Source organism: Artibeus jamaicensis, unplaced genomic scaffold, assembly GCF_021234435.1.
Source record: "Artibeus jamaicensis isolate MK-2021 breed Jamaican fruit bat unplaced genomic scaffold, CSHL_Jam_final scaffold_474, whole genome shotgun sequence".
NCBI classification, from domain to species: Eukaryota; Metazoa; Chordata; class Mammalia; order Chiroptera; family Phyllostomidae; genus Artibeus; species Artibeus jamaicensis.
Window position 1 is genome coordinate 16,504,929 of NW_026522046.1, and position 17,357 is coordinate 16,522,285.

Genomic DNA, 17,357 nt, shown 5'->3' on the forward strand with positions numbered 1-17,357 from the left:
GCACACTGTGAGAGCGTGGCACTCGAGAGGGCGGGACCTAGGTGCCCCCTCTGAGGAAGAAGCCTGCCTGTTCAGGCGATGGTAAAACCGACTACAGTAAACCATTTGCCCTCGAAGAAGCGGTAGATAAAATTTAGATGGCATAAAGCCTTGGCCTTCATGCAGGCCTGGTTCGTTTTGACTTCACTGGGGAGGTGTTGCTGAATTTTGGGACTTTTTTTTTATCCAGGAAGAAGAGAGATACATGAATGTTTTATGAAGATTAACCTAGATTGGAGTTTTTCAAATTGGGTTTTGCTTGTAAAATGCTAATAGCTATTATAAAAAAAAGATTTCCATGGACAAATTCATTTCTGCAGATTCAAAATAAAAGGATATCTTAGTGCCTTTACCATGCTGATGTGTATCACGAAGTTATGAGTGAATATGCCGAGAATTCCCCAAGCTTAAGTGACCGAGGATCTCATTTTGTCACATGTTTGTTTGCATCTCTCCGAACAAACATACTCCGGGACCAAAAGCTTGTACATATGAAGAACATACTAGACTAGAAAGACCGAGAGCAGGGAGACCAGCAAGGAAGCTGTATCAGCAATTCTAGCACATGCTGATTTTGCATTCATATATCAGTATTCGTTTTCTTCATGAGGACTCCCCGCAGTTTTTAAAGTGTCAGATCTCACAAAGCTTGTATCCCTACTGATTGCCAGTGAATGTTTTCCAGACCTGCCCAGATAGCTCCAGTTGTGAAAACAATGGGGACAAATAGTGTGCATCCTTTCAAAGACAGGAGATGTCTGAGATGAACGGAAACTGAATAAGAAAAGATCTCTGTTTCAGTTCTCCCTTTTGGTAAAGTTCTGACCACAGTATTGTTTCATTTCACATAATTTACTGGCTCTAAATATTACCCGTCTTGTTCTAGACAGTATTGTTTTGAGGTTATAAACATAGAGTGCTTACAGGGCGAAAGAGATCATCTTGCCCAATCCCTGGTTTTCCAGAGAACCAGCAGGGTTCAAGGAGCTAGGACCTGGCTGCGAAGGCTACTTAATTTTATCTTTATGCTATCGTTACCACTGAAGGTAAATGAACTAGACAGAGGGCAGTTGACCTGTTCATTAAAGTAAAAGAAAATCCATGATGCCAAATTAACATCAATTTAGAATCAATACAGGGAACAGCCCTTTTTATTAAATTGGGGAGCTTATTGGAAAAAGCCATTTCTTAGAAAAATCATTGCTGAGAAGTCCTACCAAGTTGAGGGAAATATTGCCTCTGGAGTCATGTCTTTAATCTGTTTCTTTACTAATAAAAACAAAGAAAGAAAGGAAGGAAAGAGAGAAGATGGGGAAGGAAGGAAGGGAGGGAGAGAGGAAGGGAGGGAAACTATGCTGGCAGTTGTGAATGACATTCAAATATAGTGGAAAAATTTGTACCTATGTTTGGGGAAAATGTCAAAACGAATGTTCCAAAGGATGTCGATATAGGAATCAATGTAGATTTCAAAGGGCAGCAAACTGGGTTGTTTTGTGATAGAATAAAACAGGTGGGGAAGCGTTCAAGGAAGCCATGTGACTTACTTCGAAGCATAGCAGGGAGGCTGTTTCCCACTGGTGGACCAGCAACACTGCCGTGTGCTACTGGGGGGTCTCCGCTGGCTGATGCCCCGTGAGCGGGGAGTGTTTGCTCCCAGCCCAGCATTGCACTAAGCTGTATGTGAATTGTCTCATTTAGTATTCACCAGTCTGTAAGTTGTACTCCCAGTCAGTCCCTTATCCTTTCAAATGAGGAAACTAAGACACTGCGAGGTTAAAATAACACAGTGAGTAAGTGCTGGGGCTGACAGTGGATTCTAAGCTGTGTGAGTCCAGCGCCTGAGCTTCTTGCTGTTCAGCAGAGACTGTTCCCAGTGAGACCCAGGAGCTGCAGCCACCAAGGGCTCCAGCAAGGCACAGCTGCTTCTCAGGCTTGACTTGTGGCACCATCTTCTGTTGCCACGGCCCCAAACCCGGCCTCAGCAATGTGTGTGCTTCTTCCTGGCCCCTGGGACCCTCAAGTATACCTTTCTTCCTGGGACTTCATGGCCCTTCAGTCATATTCTCCAAAAATTATATGTTCTCCTTCTCCTTCAGCCTTAAGGTTAAGGATGATGCACCTTAGCAACAAAATTCAACATCGATTTGAGTGAACTAAGAATTAAAACTTCTGTTTGTTCAGTCGTTCAATCTTTGTTATTTCTACTAATGGGCAATAATGCAGATCTTTGGGTATGACATGAAATCAGGATATTTTTCCCACTGGGGCTCATGTTTATCTAAATTTTCTTTATGGGCTCTGGCTGGTGTAGCTCAGTGGAATGAGCATGGGCCTGCAAAACAAAGAGTTGCTGGTTCAGTTCCCAGTCAGGGCACATGCCTGGGTTGCAGGCCAGGTCCCCAAGTAGAGGGCACATGAGAGGCAACCACACACTGATGTTTCTCTCCTTCTCTTTCTCCCTCCCTTCCCCTCTCTCTAAAAATAAATAGATAAAATCTTTTTTAAATTAAAAAAATAAAAATAAATTTTCTTATTAGTTTTTTTGAGATATTTGACTATTTCTATTCATAATTATATTTTCCAGTTTTATTGCACATATTCATGTAATAAAATTAAATAAAATGCTTTTCAGGGAGCTGTTTTGTACTAATACCTCACACAGAATAAAGAAATAACATTTTAAGGATGGCATAATTAGTGATTTTAGGAACTATTAAGTTTCAGTGTTAGTAGCCTTATAGATACAATTTTTAAAGTTATTAATTAGAGCAAGAATTATACCAGATTGTTTATATATGGGATGGGCAAAAGTAGGTTTACAGTTGTTTGTATGGAAAAAATAATAAATAATGGGAATAAACTCTGTTTCACAGACTCACAACTTCAAGCTTACTTTGCCCATGCCTGTGTAACAGACAAAACTGATTATGAATTGGATCATTTTATATATTCCTAATAATTACGGGCAATTTTTTCAGTTTTCAACTTCTGTTGACCTCATGAAGAACAGCACCAACATTCACTTCAAATCAGGAGTAGCAAATCTACTTTTATATTGATTCCTATGTGATGCCCTGTTATTACTTAAGGAAAGCACCTACTATACACCCAACATTGTACTGCAATACCAGTTAAAATGCTGAAAAAAATTATGGCCCATGTGCCTTAGTGGTGAAAGCCTTCCGTGTCATCTAGTGCGCCCTCCCTGCAGTGTCGCTGGCGTGGTCTGCCACCACTCAAAAACACCCTGTAATGTTCTCAGTAACAGCAAACACTGAGTACCTAGCAGTGACTAGGTGCCAGGCTTCCAGCACACTCCATAGTAATTCATTTAATTCTCTCTACAACCCTATAAAGTAGCTACTCCGTTTTATAGAGCAGGAATCTGAGGCACAAAGAGGTCAAGAAATTTGACCAAGATCAAAGCCACTAAGTGGCTGAGCTGAGCTTTGGACCCAGGCAGCCCCACACTGTGTCAGTGTAGTTCACAGGCGTGCAGGAGTCTGAGCTGGAAGCTCTTACTGTGATCGGGGTGAGAGCAGATGAGTGTGTGGGTGGAGGAGGCAGTGAAAAGAGGGCGTGAGAGAGTGGAGAGAGAAGTGGCACGCCACGGATCAGACAGCTGGTTAAGTGAATCTCTGCCTTCTAGCATGTATTGCTCTGAACAATATCTCTCTGAGGGAGGAGGAGTAATCGCATTATCAAGTCAGAGCTGGGATGGCCATATCATATGGTTCCAGAACTCTTTTGGGAGTAGAAGTGGCAGTATTAATAAATGCACCAGGACAACAGGAGTTCTGGGGTAACAGTGGAGCTATCGTGGAAGAAGAGAACAAATGGTCACCCTACTCAGCTACCAGAAGGGGACTTCTGAAGTACTCTTCTTGGTAGAAACACTTCATAGTTTCCAATTTTGAGTGACAAATATATTGAGTAGAAGAAGAAATATTCAATGCTTGATTGCCAGCTGGGCTCCTTCCTTATGGGCTATGACCAGTTCCCCACCCGCCTACTCTCACTTGACCCGCACATGACACTGAAGCCACCATACTCATCCAGTTGTTCAAAAGAAAATGGATTGACTTTACTGTATCATTATATCTGGTGTCATCCCCACTGTCTTATGTTTGCTCATTTCTGATGGCTGCCTCGTAGCTGCTTCGCTCTGCTGCTGACTGGTCTGCTGGGATCAAGTACCATGAAGAGTCCATCCACACAGCTTACATCCATGTGATAGAGAACAGCAAGCACTATATCTATATAGAGGTAAGTCTTGCTCATGTAAATTGCTATGACAACCTGCCTTCCCATAAATACCATACAGAGACCAAACTCAGCATCTATTGTGTTAATAAGTGTATGTTGGTATGTGGAGAGGTTACCTGAATTTTTACTTCCCCAGAATACCTGATATCAACTCAGAACTCTAAATGAAGTCACCAAGATCCTTGTAATTAAATGTATCAACTCATAATGTTGTTATATCACACTCCAATATAGATGTGTACATTTAGATTTGGCTGGAATTCGAAGTGTGAGGCATGTACTGCTTCAGGAGAGCACAGACAGGTGTAAGTTACTAAAATAAAGACCCCTGGATGCCACTAGTGTGGGGATGTTGAAGAAGGGAGAGTACAGCAAAGGAGCATGGAAAAGGAAGGTGCAGGAATATTGAAGGCAGGTACCACCTCCTTCAATCCTGGGTGAACAACTACTCGTTACGAAGCTTTTCAGATCCCAGAGTCTGTGTTCAAAGAATAGGAGCAGATCTAGGGACACCAGGTTTACTTTGGGAACTGTAATTGCACTTCAGAGTCCATCTGAAGCTGCCTCCGTGCACTTGGAAAATTCTGAAAAAGTTAGAAGTTGTGACAATGCAAAAATAAACCAGAGCACATCTCTCTTCTTTATTTCAGTCTTGCCTTTTTCACTGAATTTTGTGAAAATCTGTGGAGGGAGATGGGTGCCTGGAGAGACTCCTTCTAGCCCCGCTTTCCTCCCCCTTGAGTTCTGTTCATTAAAGGCAAGTAGGAAAGAATTCGAGATTTATTTATTTCACAGATGTAGAAAAAAACAAGGTAGGTTAAAAATATTAGCAAGCTAAATGCAATGTTATGTCCTGGATCAAATTATGCAACAGAAAAAGGACATTAGTGAAAAAAAATCATGAACTCTGGGTAAAGTCTGGAGGTTAGTAATACTGATACATTGAGTGTTATGGATGTCAAATATTGTAGCATAATAATGTGAGATGTTAAAAGCTGCCTCACCCATTACCCAGAATCCTTTTGCTTGACCTCTTCTTGGTAACACCAATGTTGATACTCATGGATGAGGACAATAACCTGGTTGGTATACCTCTAGTCAAGGTAAGAGATCAGCATTCACCCTGCTGTCCCCTCCAGAGAAGTAAAGGCCATGACACGTGGCCAGCGTGTGTGACAGCTGCTGAGGAATGCTGTAATGTAAATTCAGAAAAACAAACACGGTTTGGTTGCCACTGAGATTTTGATTGTTTGATGCCCTAAGAGGAAAGACATTCTCAAGTGAGTTTCTGCACAATATCTCCTTGTAAATTTGCTTTCAGGAGGCAGTTTACAGATACATGCGCTTAAGTATAAAATTGTGTATAGTAATAAACATGATAATGTTACATACAGGTGATGATATACCAACTCATTGCTTATACATCTCTTTAAGATGATTGGCAAAGATATACATCTCTTTGTGATGACTATACTTAAAGTTACAGGGGTATTATAACAATATGCATAAAGAGAACTTGTAATAGTGATAATGTTTGTATCTAATTTTTAACATTCCTTCATGCAGCAACTAAATCTTTTATACCATGATAATAATGTTGTACCCCAGGTTTTTAGTAAAAGTGTTATAGAATGCTTTATAGATGCATGAATAATAGAAGTAAAGAAAAAAGGAAATTATTCCTTTTTCCATTTTACTGGTCTATTTATATATATAGGCAACATACAAAAGAGATTTTAAGCTTTTTATAATAGAAGTTCAGGCACAATAACAGACCCAAACAAATGAGATAAAACCAATGCAGATACTAGTCAATAATGGAGAAAGATGGAGAAAATTAGACCAGGATTCTACCATCTCCCTTGTTAAAAAAGTAAACTTAGCATGACACACAATGTTTGCCAACATAGAATTTTTATTGAATTTATTGCAGTGACATTGGTTAATAAAATTATATAGGTTTCAAGTGTAAAATTCTACAACACATCATCTGTATATTGTATTGTGTGTTCACCACCCAAAGTCAACTCTTCTTCTATCACCTTTTCCCCCCTACGCTTTTTTTTTGCTCATCATTTTTTTCACCTGGCCTCCCTTGCCCCCTCCCCCTTGACTTCTGTCAGAATGTTTTCTGTATCTGTCCAACATAGAATTTTTAATCATAAGCATTTATGCAATGTGTGAATCTAAAAAAATCTGATTTTCCCATTAGTTAAATTTGGAATGTTCCTACCATTCATTCTAAGCATGTAACATATGAGGACTTTGCGTGATGAAATAATAGTTTAGCCTTTCTCTTGATAAAGATGATACTCCTGTTAGCACCTGGGAATGTGTGTGAACCAGAGTGAGCTGAGGCTTCTTGTACTCTGTGATTTACGTTCCTGAGGTGATTTCAGGGATCAGAGCATGTCTGCTCTGTCAAATGTTTGAAAAATATATCAGCATGGGCTTTGTTGTATACCACATCTCCGTTACACACCTCCTGAGACAAGACAGACTGACGTGACTGTCCTACTGTTTTTCCACAGAACCAGTTCTTTATAAGCTGTGCTGACGACAAGGTTGTGTTCAACAAGATTGGCGACACCATTGCCCAGAGGGTGCTCAGAGCTCACAGGTAAAGGGGCTGAGACTGCGGCTGTTCTTGCATTTACTGCCAAAGGGACTTTGGGAGGCCAATTTCATAAAAAGCTGGCTTTTCCTCAGCAAGCATGATTTGGTTCAGCTCGCAGGTTATTGATTCCTGAAGCCTGAGTCAGTGGCCAAGAACTTTTGAGTCCCTTTTCTGAGGGAATGTGAATTCTTCCAGAGCACAGTCACTTATTCCTGGCCAGCCTCTTTCCCATGCAGATTTGCAATTTGGTTTGTTCAATAGCAGACAATGAGCTGTGTTTACTTAGAAATAAAAGCAAAACAGTCATAATATTTTTCCATGAGTTATATTTAAATTCTTGTTACCATCTGTCTTATTTTGTCAGCTCATGGGATTATTTCTTAATAACACTTTTATTAAGATATAATTTACATGCCATATAAACAATTCGGTGATTTTTACGGTATTCACAGTATTGTGCAGCTGTCACCTAATCAACTCCAGGATATTTTCAACACCCTAGAGAGAAACCTCAGACCTTTGTCCTTGCTCATCCCCTCTTCCCTGGGCCCTGGCAACCACTAACCTACTTTATTTTCTAATAATATTGCTCCTTTTTAAAAAATACTTTATTTATTTATCTTTAAAGAGGAAGGGAAGGAGAGAGGGAGAGAAACATCAATGTGTGGCTGCCTCTTGTGTGTCCCCTGCTGGGAACTGGCATGCAACCCAGGCATGTGCCCTGACTGGGAATCGAACCGCGATACTCTGCTTCACAGGCCCGTGCTCAATCCACTGAGCTACACCAGCCAGGGCCCTACTTTCTTTTTCTATAGACACACCTGGTCTGGGCATTTCATGTAAATAGAACCATATGACATGTGTTCTTTTGTGACTGACTCCCTTCACTTAGCTTGATGTTCTCAGGGTTCACTTATAGAATGTATCAGTAGTTCATGTATTTTGACAGGTAATATTCTGTTACCTGGATAGACTACATTTTATCTATCCATTTTCAGTTGGTGGATATTTGGGTTGCTTTCACTCCTTGGTTATACGAGTAATGCTGCTAATACACATCCTGTACTAGTTTTTATGAAGACATCTTTTCATTACTCTAGGGATAGAATTGCTAGCTCATACTGTAACCCTTAAACAGTTTGAGGAACTGCCAGGTTCTTTTCGAAAGTGGCTGTGCCATTTTCCATTCGCACATTGTATGAGAGTTCCAACTTCTCTGCGTCATCATCAACACCCACACCCTGTCCTTGTGGTCTAGCCATCTTAGCAGGTATGAAATGGTATCTCACGGTGATTTCAGTTTGAATTTCCCTAGTGACTCGTCATGTTCAGTACTTTTTCTGGTTGTTTATTAGCCATTCATGTGTTAGCTTTGGAAACACGTCTATCAAAGCCCTTGCCCATTTTTCAGTTAGGTTGTCTCCTTGTTGCGTTGTCCAGAGTTCTTTATATATTCTGGATACAAGTCTTATTTCAGATTTATGATTTGCAAATATTTTCTTTCATTTGGTGTGTTTTTTCTTTCCTGATGGTGTCCTCTGAAGCCCCAAAGATTTTAATTTTGGTAAAGTCCAGTTTATCTATTTTTGTTTTAGCGCTTGTGCTTTCGTGTCAGAGCTCTATAGCCAGTGCCTCGTCTAAGAACATGGGCGTTTACTGCTGTTCTCTTTTAAGGATTTTATAGTGTTAGTTCTAACATTTAGTCTTCCATCTATTTGGGGTTATTTTCATATATGGTGGGAGGTAGAAGTTCCACTTCATTCCTTTGCATGTGGATGTCCGGTCATTTCAGCACCATTTGTTGAAAAGACTGTTTTTCCCCCCTGAATTATCTTGGCACCCAGGATGCTCTTTTTATGGCTGACTTTAGCTCCGTGTAAAAGCAACAAAACAAACAAAGCGATTGCATTTTATTATTCCAGTCCATTGAACACATGCAGAGGGGAATGTTTAGTACAGACGCATTGGGGGATTGAGGCACTTTTTGACTTTCAGTGACATGTGGTGCTTTAAAATCTTTTCTTCACGTGATAAAATGTTTAGTCCTAAGAATAGTTTGTAACAGTAGCCACCACCATTTTATGTGGTTAATAGTTTATTTCTACAGACTCTTACTGAATCTTCACAACTGCTCTTGAACGTAGATCATATGGTTTTTGTTGCTTTTATTGTTGTTGCTATCCCTGTTTTTAGAGTGCAAAAGTGAGATTTACATGGTGATATGACTTGTGTAGGCCACTAACAGCAATAGGCAAGAAGACTTTGAGCTCAAGTCTTTGGACTTGCAACCCGTGCCTTCCCCACATCACTTACCTTCAATTCATTGACAGGAGCAAAGACCCCTTCACAGCTGCCCCAGATGAAGGCTAGAGGGCTGGGCCTTTGTTGTCCGTCCTCCCACTAGCTGGCTGTTAGATGCAGGCTGCCTGTGGGGAAAGGGCATGAGCTTGGATTAGGCAGGGCTCTTCATCCTGGGGAGGACAGTTCTTGGAGAAGGACTTCATCATGGGTGGTCAGTGGCCCACACTCACAGTGGCAGAGGGAATGGCTGTCTCCACCCCACAGTGAGAGCCTCTGGGCAGGACACTGTAATACCTACTGCACCCTGCAGGAGGTGTGGCGAAGGGGTCTCCGCCTTTGCTACACATCAGAATCACCAGGGGACCTTCGCAAAAACGCGGAGAGCTGGACTCACCTCCCAGCTCCCTAGATTAGAAGTTTCTGGAGGGGGGCCCAACCCCCTGCATTTAATAATGTTCCACAGGTAACTTCAGAGCACAGCCAAGATTGCTCACTGCTCATCTAAAACAGCATATATGACTATAAATATTAATAATGATCTGTGCCATTACAGGTGACCTTTGCCCTTTGCCTTCTCATATATTTTTTAAAAGAAAGTCACCATAGATTCTGTTTCTGAGATGATTTTCGAAAAAAGTCTGTTTACCATTGAACATCCATGTACACACACACATTTCCTGCATCCTTGCCAGCACTCCAATTCTATGGGTCATTTTATGTCTTGTTTACTAAATTGCATTATCTTTCTTTCAACTCTTGCATTTCATGATGCAGGAGTATCTGTCTTATCTATAAAATATATTTGACAAAAAGGAAAAAGAATTTTTTCATGAAATTGGAAGAAGTCAAGGGAAGACATTAAGATGACAAATGAGCTCATGGAGCTGAGCACTGAATCATGAATTTTGGAACTGGGATCTGCTAATAAGGAGAGTGGCTTGTACACCTTCAATCTGCGCCTCACTTGTCCGGGTTATTAGTTCCCTGTAGTACATCGTATCATGAGGACCTGTAAGTTGTTGGGTTTTTTAAGTCTTTGGGAGCCTGGAGGAATATGTTACTCTCTTTAAAAATCTGGACTACTTCTAAACTCAGAGCATTCGGGGGCTGGAAGGCACCTTCAGCTACCTTCTGGTTGAACATTTCCCGGTGATACTGTGGGCCGCTCCTGAAAGGAAGGGAGCGTGGCGAGAGCACGAGAAGGCAAGGCAGCCTGTGCTCGTGCTTTACCATCTGAATGCTTCCAAGTTCACAGGCATGTTAAAGACTGGCAACTTCATGCCCACTTTGTAGCAAACAAGGATCAAGTCCATCGAATTTCACATTAACTGGGTCCTGTGTCTCTAATCTCTCGAGTCTCACTGTCTTTGACAGTCACATTTCAAAGTGGCGTGTCTCTCACACATTCAAAGTTTTAGTTGATTATACACACCTATTCCAGAAATATATTGTGCATTTCCTCCTTCTCTGTATCTCCATGTTATTATTCATCTTCTGCATTAATTGCAACTGTAAAGTAGGTTTTCATTAGCTAATTTCTGTTCTGTGAACTTCTATTCTTAGGGAAGATGAGGGTGGGATTTAAAAGTTCATCATGCAGGCTGCCAGTAGGGGGGCCCTCCTTTTCACTGGGGGCCAGGCTGTGCCAGCCTCTAGCTTGCTCCTCTCTCTCCCATCACTGATTCTCTGCTCTCCTCTCTTCTGAGACTCAGAACTTCCCTCCCAAAGTCACATGCCTAGCAACAAGTATAATTTTGGCTCTCGAAAAAAAGAATAGAATATAGCACCAAGCAGACAGAGGGAAATGACAGTCAGCATTCGGCCAGCCTGACCAAGGAACACAGGCTCTGTTCCAGGTCCCTCCCACCCGAGAGAGATCAGAGTCTTTAAAGTGCCAACTCCCTCACCTGGGCCGAGCCTTTATATTGCTTCCAGGGCAGGAATCCAGCCCCATGCCAATTCCCTGAGGTGAGTTCTCCACTTCCCTCACTTCCTCCTGCTTCCCTCTCAACAGCCATAATTCTTTACAGAAACAGGTTTGTGCAAAGCCTTCATGCTTGGTCCATGACCTAGAGTCTCATAATATCGTTCTCCCCATGCTGAACTAAGAATAGCTGTGGGGATCTCTGCAGAAAACAAAAGGTCTGCTCTCGGCAGTCAAACTGCCTCAGAGTTGAGACCAGCTCCCAACCCACTTGAAACCTGTCTTTGACCACTCCAGTCTGACCAGGTATCAGGGAGAAGAAGTCATACTCCGCAGCCTAAAATCGACTGGTTTATACCATATTGGATAAGCCAAAAGAGGGAGTCAAACCAACTGATCAGGTGCATGCATAACTTTGCTGCCTTGGTAAAAAGTCACGAAGCAAGAGAGTGAGTGCACGGTGCACAGAGTGGACACACACAATGAAGTAAGCAGTTGATTTAAAACCGCTGCATTTCGGTACTAAACTGCCTTCACATACAACATTAAAGTACACTGAAAAATACACAGTTTTGAAAATCGCTCAAAGTCTTCATGCTTCCTGTAACTGTAGACAGCACCAGAGAGGGCTGCAGTTTGCCCCTGAGTGTGTGGGGTGGGAGGCATTCTTCTGGGAATCTGGAATTGATTGGAAGCCAGGCAGCTAGAGACCTGGGTTTTTTCCAGCTCTATTTATCCACAGGTATGTGACCTTTTGAGTATGTTAGTTTGCCTTTCTGACACTGTTTTTTTAATCATCAAAAAAAAACCCACTCCAAAACCTACCTTATCTAGCTCATGTGAATAGATGCAAAAAAATTTGAAAACCATAAACTGCTAGTTCACGTAAGAAATTATTATGTTTTTTTCAGGAAATTTATCATCTAGAAACCTGCTAGCTCACTGTAAATTCAAGCAGGGAAAAAGAAGCACAATACTCAAATCTGCTGCTTCAGAATTAATATTTATGTTAGAAACAAATGTTTTAATTAAAAAGATGCCCGATGTGTCTCATTTTAAATCATCTGATGGCTACTGCCGGCTAAGTGAGACTTCCTTTGGTTTTCCACCGCTGGTGCTCGTTGGTCCTGAGACAGAAGGGGCACCTTGTTTAAACAGCGTCACAGGGGTGTCCAGCTTGTTTTTACCACGGCCACCTAAGCCATGCGGTTGCCTTCGCAGGACCAAATGTAACTTTAGGACTGTATAAATGTAACTGCTCCGTAACTAGGGGCAAGGAGCTCAGCGCTGCCAGGGGGCAGAAACAAGGTGGAGGGCCGGCTTCGGCCGGCAGACCTTGTGTCTCCACCTGTGGTCCAGAGGTTTCCCGTTAGAAATCCGTGGCCGACACCCCCTGGGAATCAGTTTTTGGATTCCCTATCATTGATTTATAACACTCTCCCCCAAAATATAAATGAAGTAAGAGGTATTCTGTATAAGAGTATAAGAGTATACTACGAGTTCAGTTTTGCTGTGTTTTGTTTTAATTTTAGGCACTACTTTATTATTCTTTGAAGGTATAGAAGCTTTCTAATTGAAATCACTGGTTGTTCATTGAATAGTAGTGTTACCACATTTTTTAGTTGTTCCACATCCAAGGTGCTTTATATACGTCACTTCATTTATTTATCATGTCGACCTCATCAAGTAGATGTACAGTGATTCTCCGAGGCCAGATGAGACCAGGCACCCTGACCGAGTCACACAGCTCCTGGTGAGTGGGACTGAGGCTCCAGCCAGGTCACTGGGACCTCCCTGTGTGCTTGTCACCACGCAGCACATGGCCTCCTTCATCTCAGGGAAGTAGAAAAGTTCTAACGTTAAGCCTCCCAGAAATCCATGAGAGGTGCTTTACTCTAAAATAATAAAATCAGGTGAATATTTATTTATTCTTTTATTGATTCTAGAGAGAGGAGTAGGGAGGGAGAAAGAGAGGGAGAGAAACATTGATGTGAGAGAGAAACATCAGTTGTCTACCTCTTGCACATGCCCCAGCTGGGAACCAAACTTGCAACCTAGACACATGCCCTGACTGGGAATCAAACCAGCGACCTTTTGGTTTGCAGGATAACACCTAGTCAACTGAGTCACATAGGCCAGGGTGATATTTTATTTTTTAAAGTAATTGCTCAACACATAAAAAATTCATAGGCTTAAAGGAAATTCTGCATCTTATAATTACCATATTCTATAGTTCATTTGCATACCAAATAGCACACATGGGTATAGTTTTTTTTCTTTTTGAAAAACTAGAAATTTATGGTCAGTTAATTGGAGTTTAAACATGTGAATGTTCTGAATGTTCTGTTGTACAGCATTCAGTCTTTCTGGGGGTATGTTTTTAAAGCACTGTCTTAAAGAAATTTAAACTGCAGTTATAATAAAAAGAATAAAAAACATTTAAACTAAGACACCACTTGCTGGTTTCACATTTTTTTCTCGTGGGATAGTTTCCAAGCTCTATAAAATTTCTGGAGCAGAGGTGACAGCACATCATGGCAGGAGAACTTTTAATGTAAATCTTTTTAATTTTTTTTTTTGCTTTTTCTCGATTCCAAAAATTATATACATGGTAACCTGCACAGACAGAGAGAGGTAGAGATCACACCAGGAGGAGGCCGGCAGTCGCTGGGCCTGAGATTGTGCCCGAGCATGTGCCCTGGCAGAAAAAGGAAGGAAGGGCAGACTCTGTAAAAGTGAGACTGAAAATGCTGGGCCAGGGTGAGAACAGCTGAGTGAAGGGTTTTGCAGAGTCTTATCTGGGGTCACAGAGGGGCAGGGCTGTGCCTGCCCGAGACTGTCAAGTCCAGCTGAGCTAACCTGGTCACTCTTGCATTTAAAAGCTTTGCCATTTTCGAAAGATAACCAACGGAGATTATATGTGTGTGTGCTATAATATATAGTACTTCATAATCTATAAAATCACACATAAAATATTCAAAGTCAGTGCTAAATAGGGCCAGTATTTTTGGTGGACTAGGAATGATTGTTGCCAGCTCTCTCTTTCACAGAGGAGCAAACCGAAGCTCAAGAAGATCCACCACATTTTAAAAGAATTACCAAACAATGAAATGAATTGCATCCTGCGGAGGAGCTACAGACCCAGTCCCCACAGAACTGATCGCACTGGGGGGTGAAAACTCTCCCCGCACAAAGCACTAAGGCCCAACCACAGTCCTTCTTGTTTCTGTAGGCAGTCACTGCAGCAAAAGCTACAGCAACAGTCAGATTCATAACCAGCTCTTGAAGTTTGTGGCAATGAAATATGGTTTCTAAATCTCAAGTTCTCAAAAAATACAGCATCTCGTCACTGGAGAAGCACAATTGACCCCCTTTGGGGTCTTCTTACAGATCTGCAGACCCCGCTCCTCCTGACTACCCTCCTCACTAAGGATGGACCTCAGGCACAGGAGGAGGGGCTTTTACAGAGAGGAGGACAAGGAGGGAACAAGGGACAGGGGAACCACTGCGGCTGCCCATGTGCCCATATACGTGGTGAATTAGCACTCCCCTTTTACGGGGACAGACAGTGTGACAGCAGTCACAGAAATTAAAGATGCTATTAAAGATTCTATATTCTCATCACCCTAAAAACTTCACTTTTTGTTTTCCCATTTCCTTTTTTATTCATGTTAATATACGTACTTATATTTCTGTTGAATTGTCACTTTTTTGTCTCTGTAACTCATCTAAATTTCTGTCTCAAGTCCATGTCCATGCAACAGAAGGATTTAGTTTGGTCAGTTCCTGATGAATGTGTGCAGAATTAGGGGTTTCTTGCTATTTCTGCTCTGTAGTCAGTCAGCCAGGTGGCTACACACCTTTGTCCTTGGTGTAGATGCCGAGGGACCTGGATCTTTGGGAAGGGGTTCCAGTTCTTGGCAATGGCCTGTCTCAGGCCTGTTCTGGAATTGACTTCCCGCGACTTGGGGGCCTCAGCATTCTCCTGTCATCCCTGCCTTTCTGCCACTTCCCCTCTATTGCTGTCACATCACATGGACTGGTGGACGCTTCTCTGGGTTCCTCAGCTCCTCAGGGGTCCCCTGTCCTCATATGGGAAAGATAATGGGGTGTTTCCTATTGTCCCTGAAACTCTGCTTGAAGGCGAAAGACAGAGTCCCTGCATGGAGTCTTTTTTTCTTTATACTTCTGACTCAGCTCAAAGAATCTCTATCTAGTTCCCCAATCAAAGAAGCTGGCATGTCTTGCCCTGGTTCCTTTTTCAAGAGTACCCACTCTACGACCCATGCCTGCTTCAGATCTTCAGTCACAGAGTGGGGGGAAGTTAACACATTTAAGGGGAAAATTATGTCATTTTATAGTATCAGCCTGCCACATCTATAGTTGTCTCGTAATTGTAACTGTGCATCAGCACCATTGCAACACAGTAAGAGAAGTATCCTGCTAAAAGGTCATCATAATGGTAATTTTTAGTGGTGCAAAAAGTTATACGCATTGAGGGGCTACAGCCTAATTTTGCCACCCATCCCTCTATTATTGGACTTTTGTCTCCAATTTTTAGCTGTCATACATAGCACTGCTCTAAGAGTGAGTGAGTTTTGAAAGTCAAACTTATTTTAACCAAAAGCCTGAGAATTCAATTTTATAAAAATGTTCTGAACTAAAATAGGCTGTGTGATTGCTTGCATGATGGCTTGCCCACTAGCTCTTCTCTGGCTTTTAAGGTCATTAATAATTCTGGAGCTCCCATTCTTGCCCTCTGCTGATTGCTATTATTTGCACCAGCCCCACGTTCTGAGGGGGCAGGGTTTCAGAAGAAATTAAAACCCTCAGCAGGTGGGAGTTGCTGCATTCTGAGGGCGAGATCAATGAAGGAGATTGGATATACTATTGAATAGGATTTTCTCTTCATTGCCTTAAACTTAACCACAATACTATGGTTTGAAATTCTAGAGCCCTTTTCTTCTACAGTAGTGAAAACCTGTGACATTTCTGTTAATGCACTGAACACTGTTTAAAAATTTTATCATTCAGGAAATTCAAGAACTACTGCATTATAAAACCAGAAAAAGCTTTGATATGGAACTAACAGGGTCCCAAGAACAAGAAAATGTGAATATTCTGATTCTCAGAAAGTCAATTTGCAAGAATTTTTAACCTAAAGTTACGAAATTTTTATAGGCTACTTCCCAATATCCTACATAGGAAGTCTCCATTTTGCTGTCATTTTTGCTTTTATAAAACACAGGGTTAAACGGGGACCATCTTTTACAAACAGAATCACAAATACCCGGTGGTCAAGAATGGCAATACCACTTCGAAAATTTTTCTAACAAAATGAAAACAGAACTTTTGTGGGTCAGCACACATAGCAAAGTTGTCATTTTGAAACAGTGAGAAATTAGACACCATTTAAATGCCCACCAGTAGAGAACTGGTCTAAATATTATGGTATGGATTATGGCGGCGTACTACGCCACTGGTGTTAAAAAAAAACAGGCAATTCTCTGTGTCCTGAATTTCCAGGGTACACTATAAATGATACAAATAACATTTAGAAAAGTGTTTATAATATTGCAACATTTGTGTGTAAGGGAGGAATACATATGCATGCTTATCAATCCATAGAGCGTTTCTGAGAGAACACAGAAGGTACAGGAGTTGCTCTCAAGGAGGGGGAAAGGGGCCGGGAACAAAGGGATGAAAGAGAATTTGGGGAGGGGGTTACCTTTTTAAAGGTGGGGTGACATTGGTGCACAGTCTATGATATGTCATCTGGATATGGGACTGTGTACCCACCACCCAAAGTCAAATTTTCTTCCGTCCCGTGTACTTGTCCCCCTTTCCCTTTTGCGATCTTGCCTCACCCCCTTCTTCTGGCAACCGCCACACTGGTGTCTCTGCCGGTTGAGTTTTCGTTGGTCTTGTTTGTTCGCCTGTTGTTTTCAGCGTTGTATGCCATATGTGAGTGAAATACAAGTCTTGACTTTTTCTGTCTGACTTACTTCACCTAACATGATAGTCTCAAGATCCATCTGTGTTGTCGCAAATGGCAGTATTTCATCTTTTCTTATAGCTTGGTATACTCCATGGTATATCTGCACCTCACCTTCTTTATTCAGTCATCTGTCAAAGGACACTGTGATTGTTTCCATGTCTTACCAGGAAGAAAATTTTTTTCATCACATAATTTACTACTTCTTAAATTGT

At 41.6% G+C, this 17,357-nt stretch overlaps 1 protein-coding gene across 5 annotated transcripts in view; it reads left to right on the forward strand.

Moving 5' to 3' along the window:
* The window catches only part of PLD1 (phospholipase D1), a 185,413-nt gene that overhangs the window by 122,723 nt on the left and 45,333 nt on the right, over positions 1-17,357 (forward strand). For all 5 annotated transcript variants that reach the window (XM_037137477.2, XM_037137478.2, XM_037137473.2 and 2 more), the window contains 2 exons: positions 4,195-4,305; positions 6,837-6,925. In XM_037137477.2, the coding sequence (XP_036993372.2) occupies positions 4,195-4,305; positions 6,837-6,925 (200 nt within the window). The remainder of the gene's footprint in view (positions 1-4,194; positions 4,306-6,836; positions 6,926-17,357) is intronic.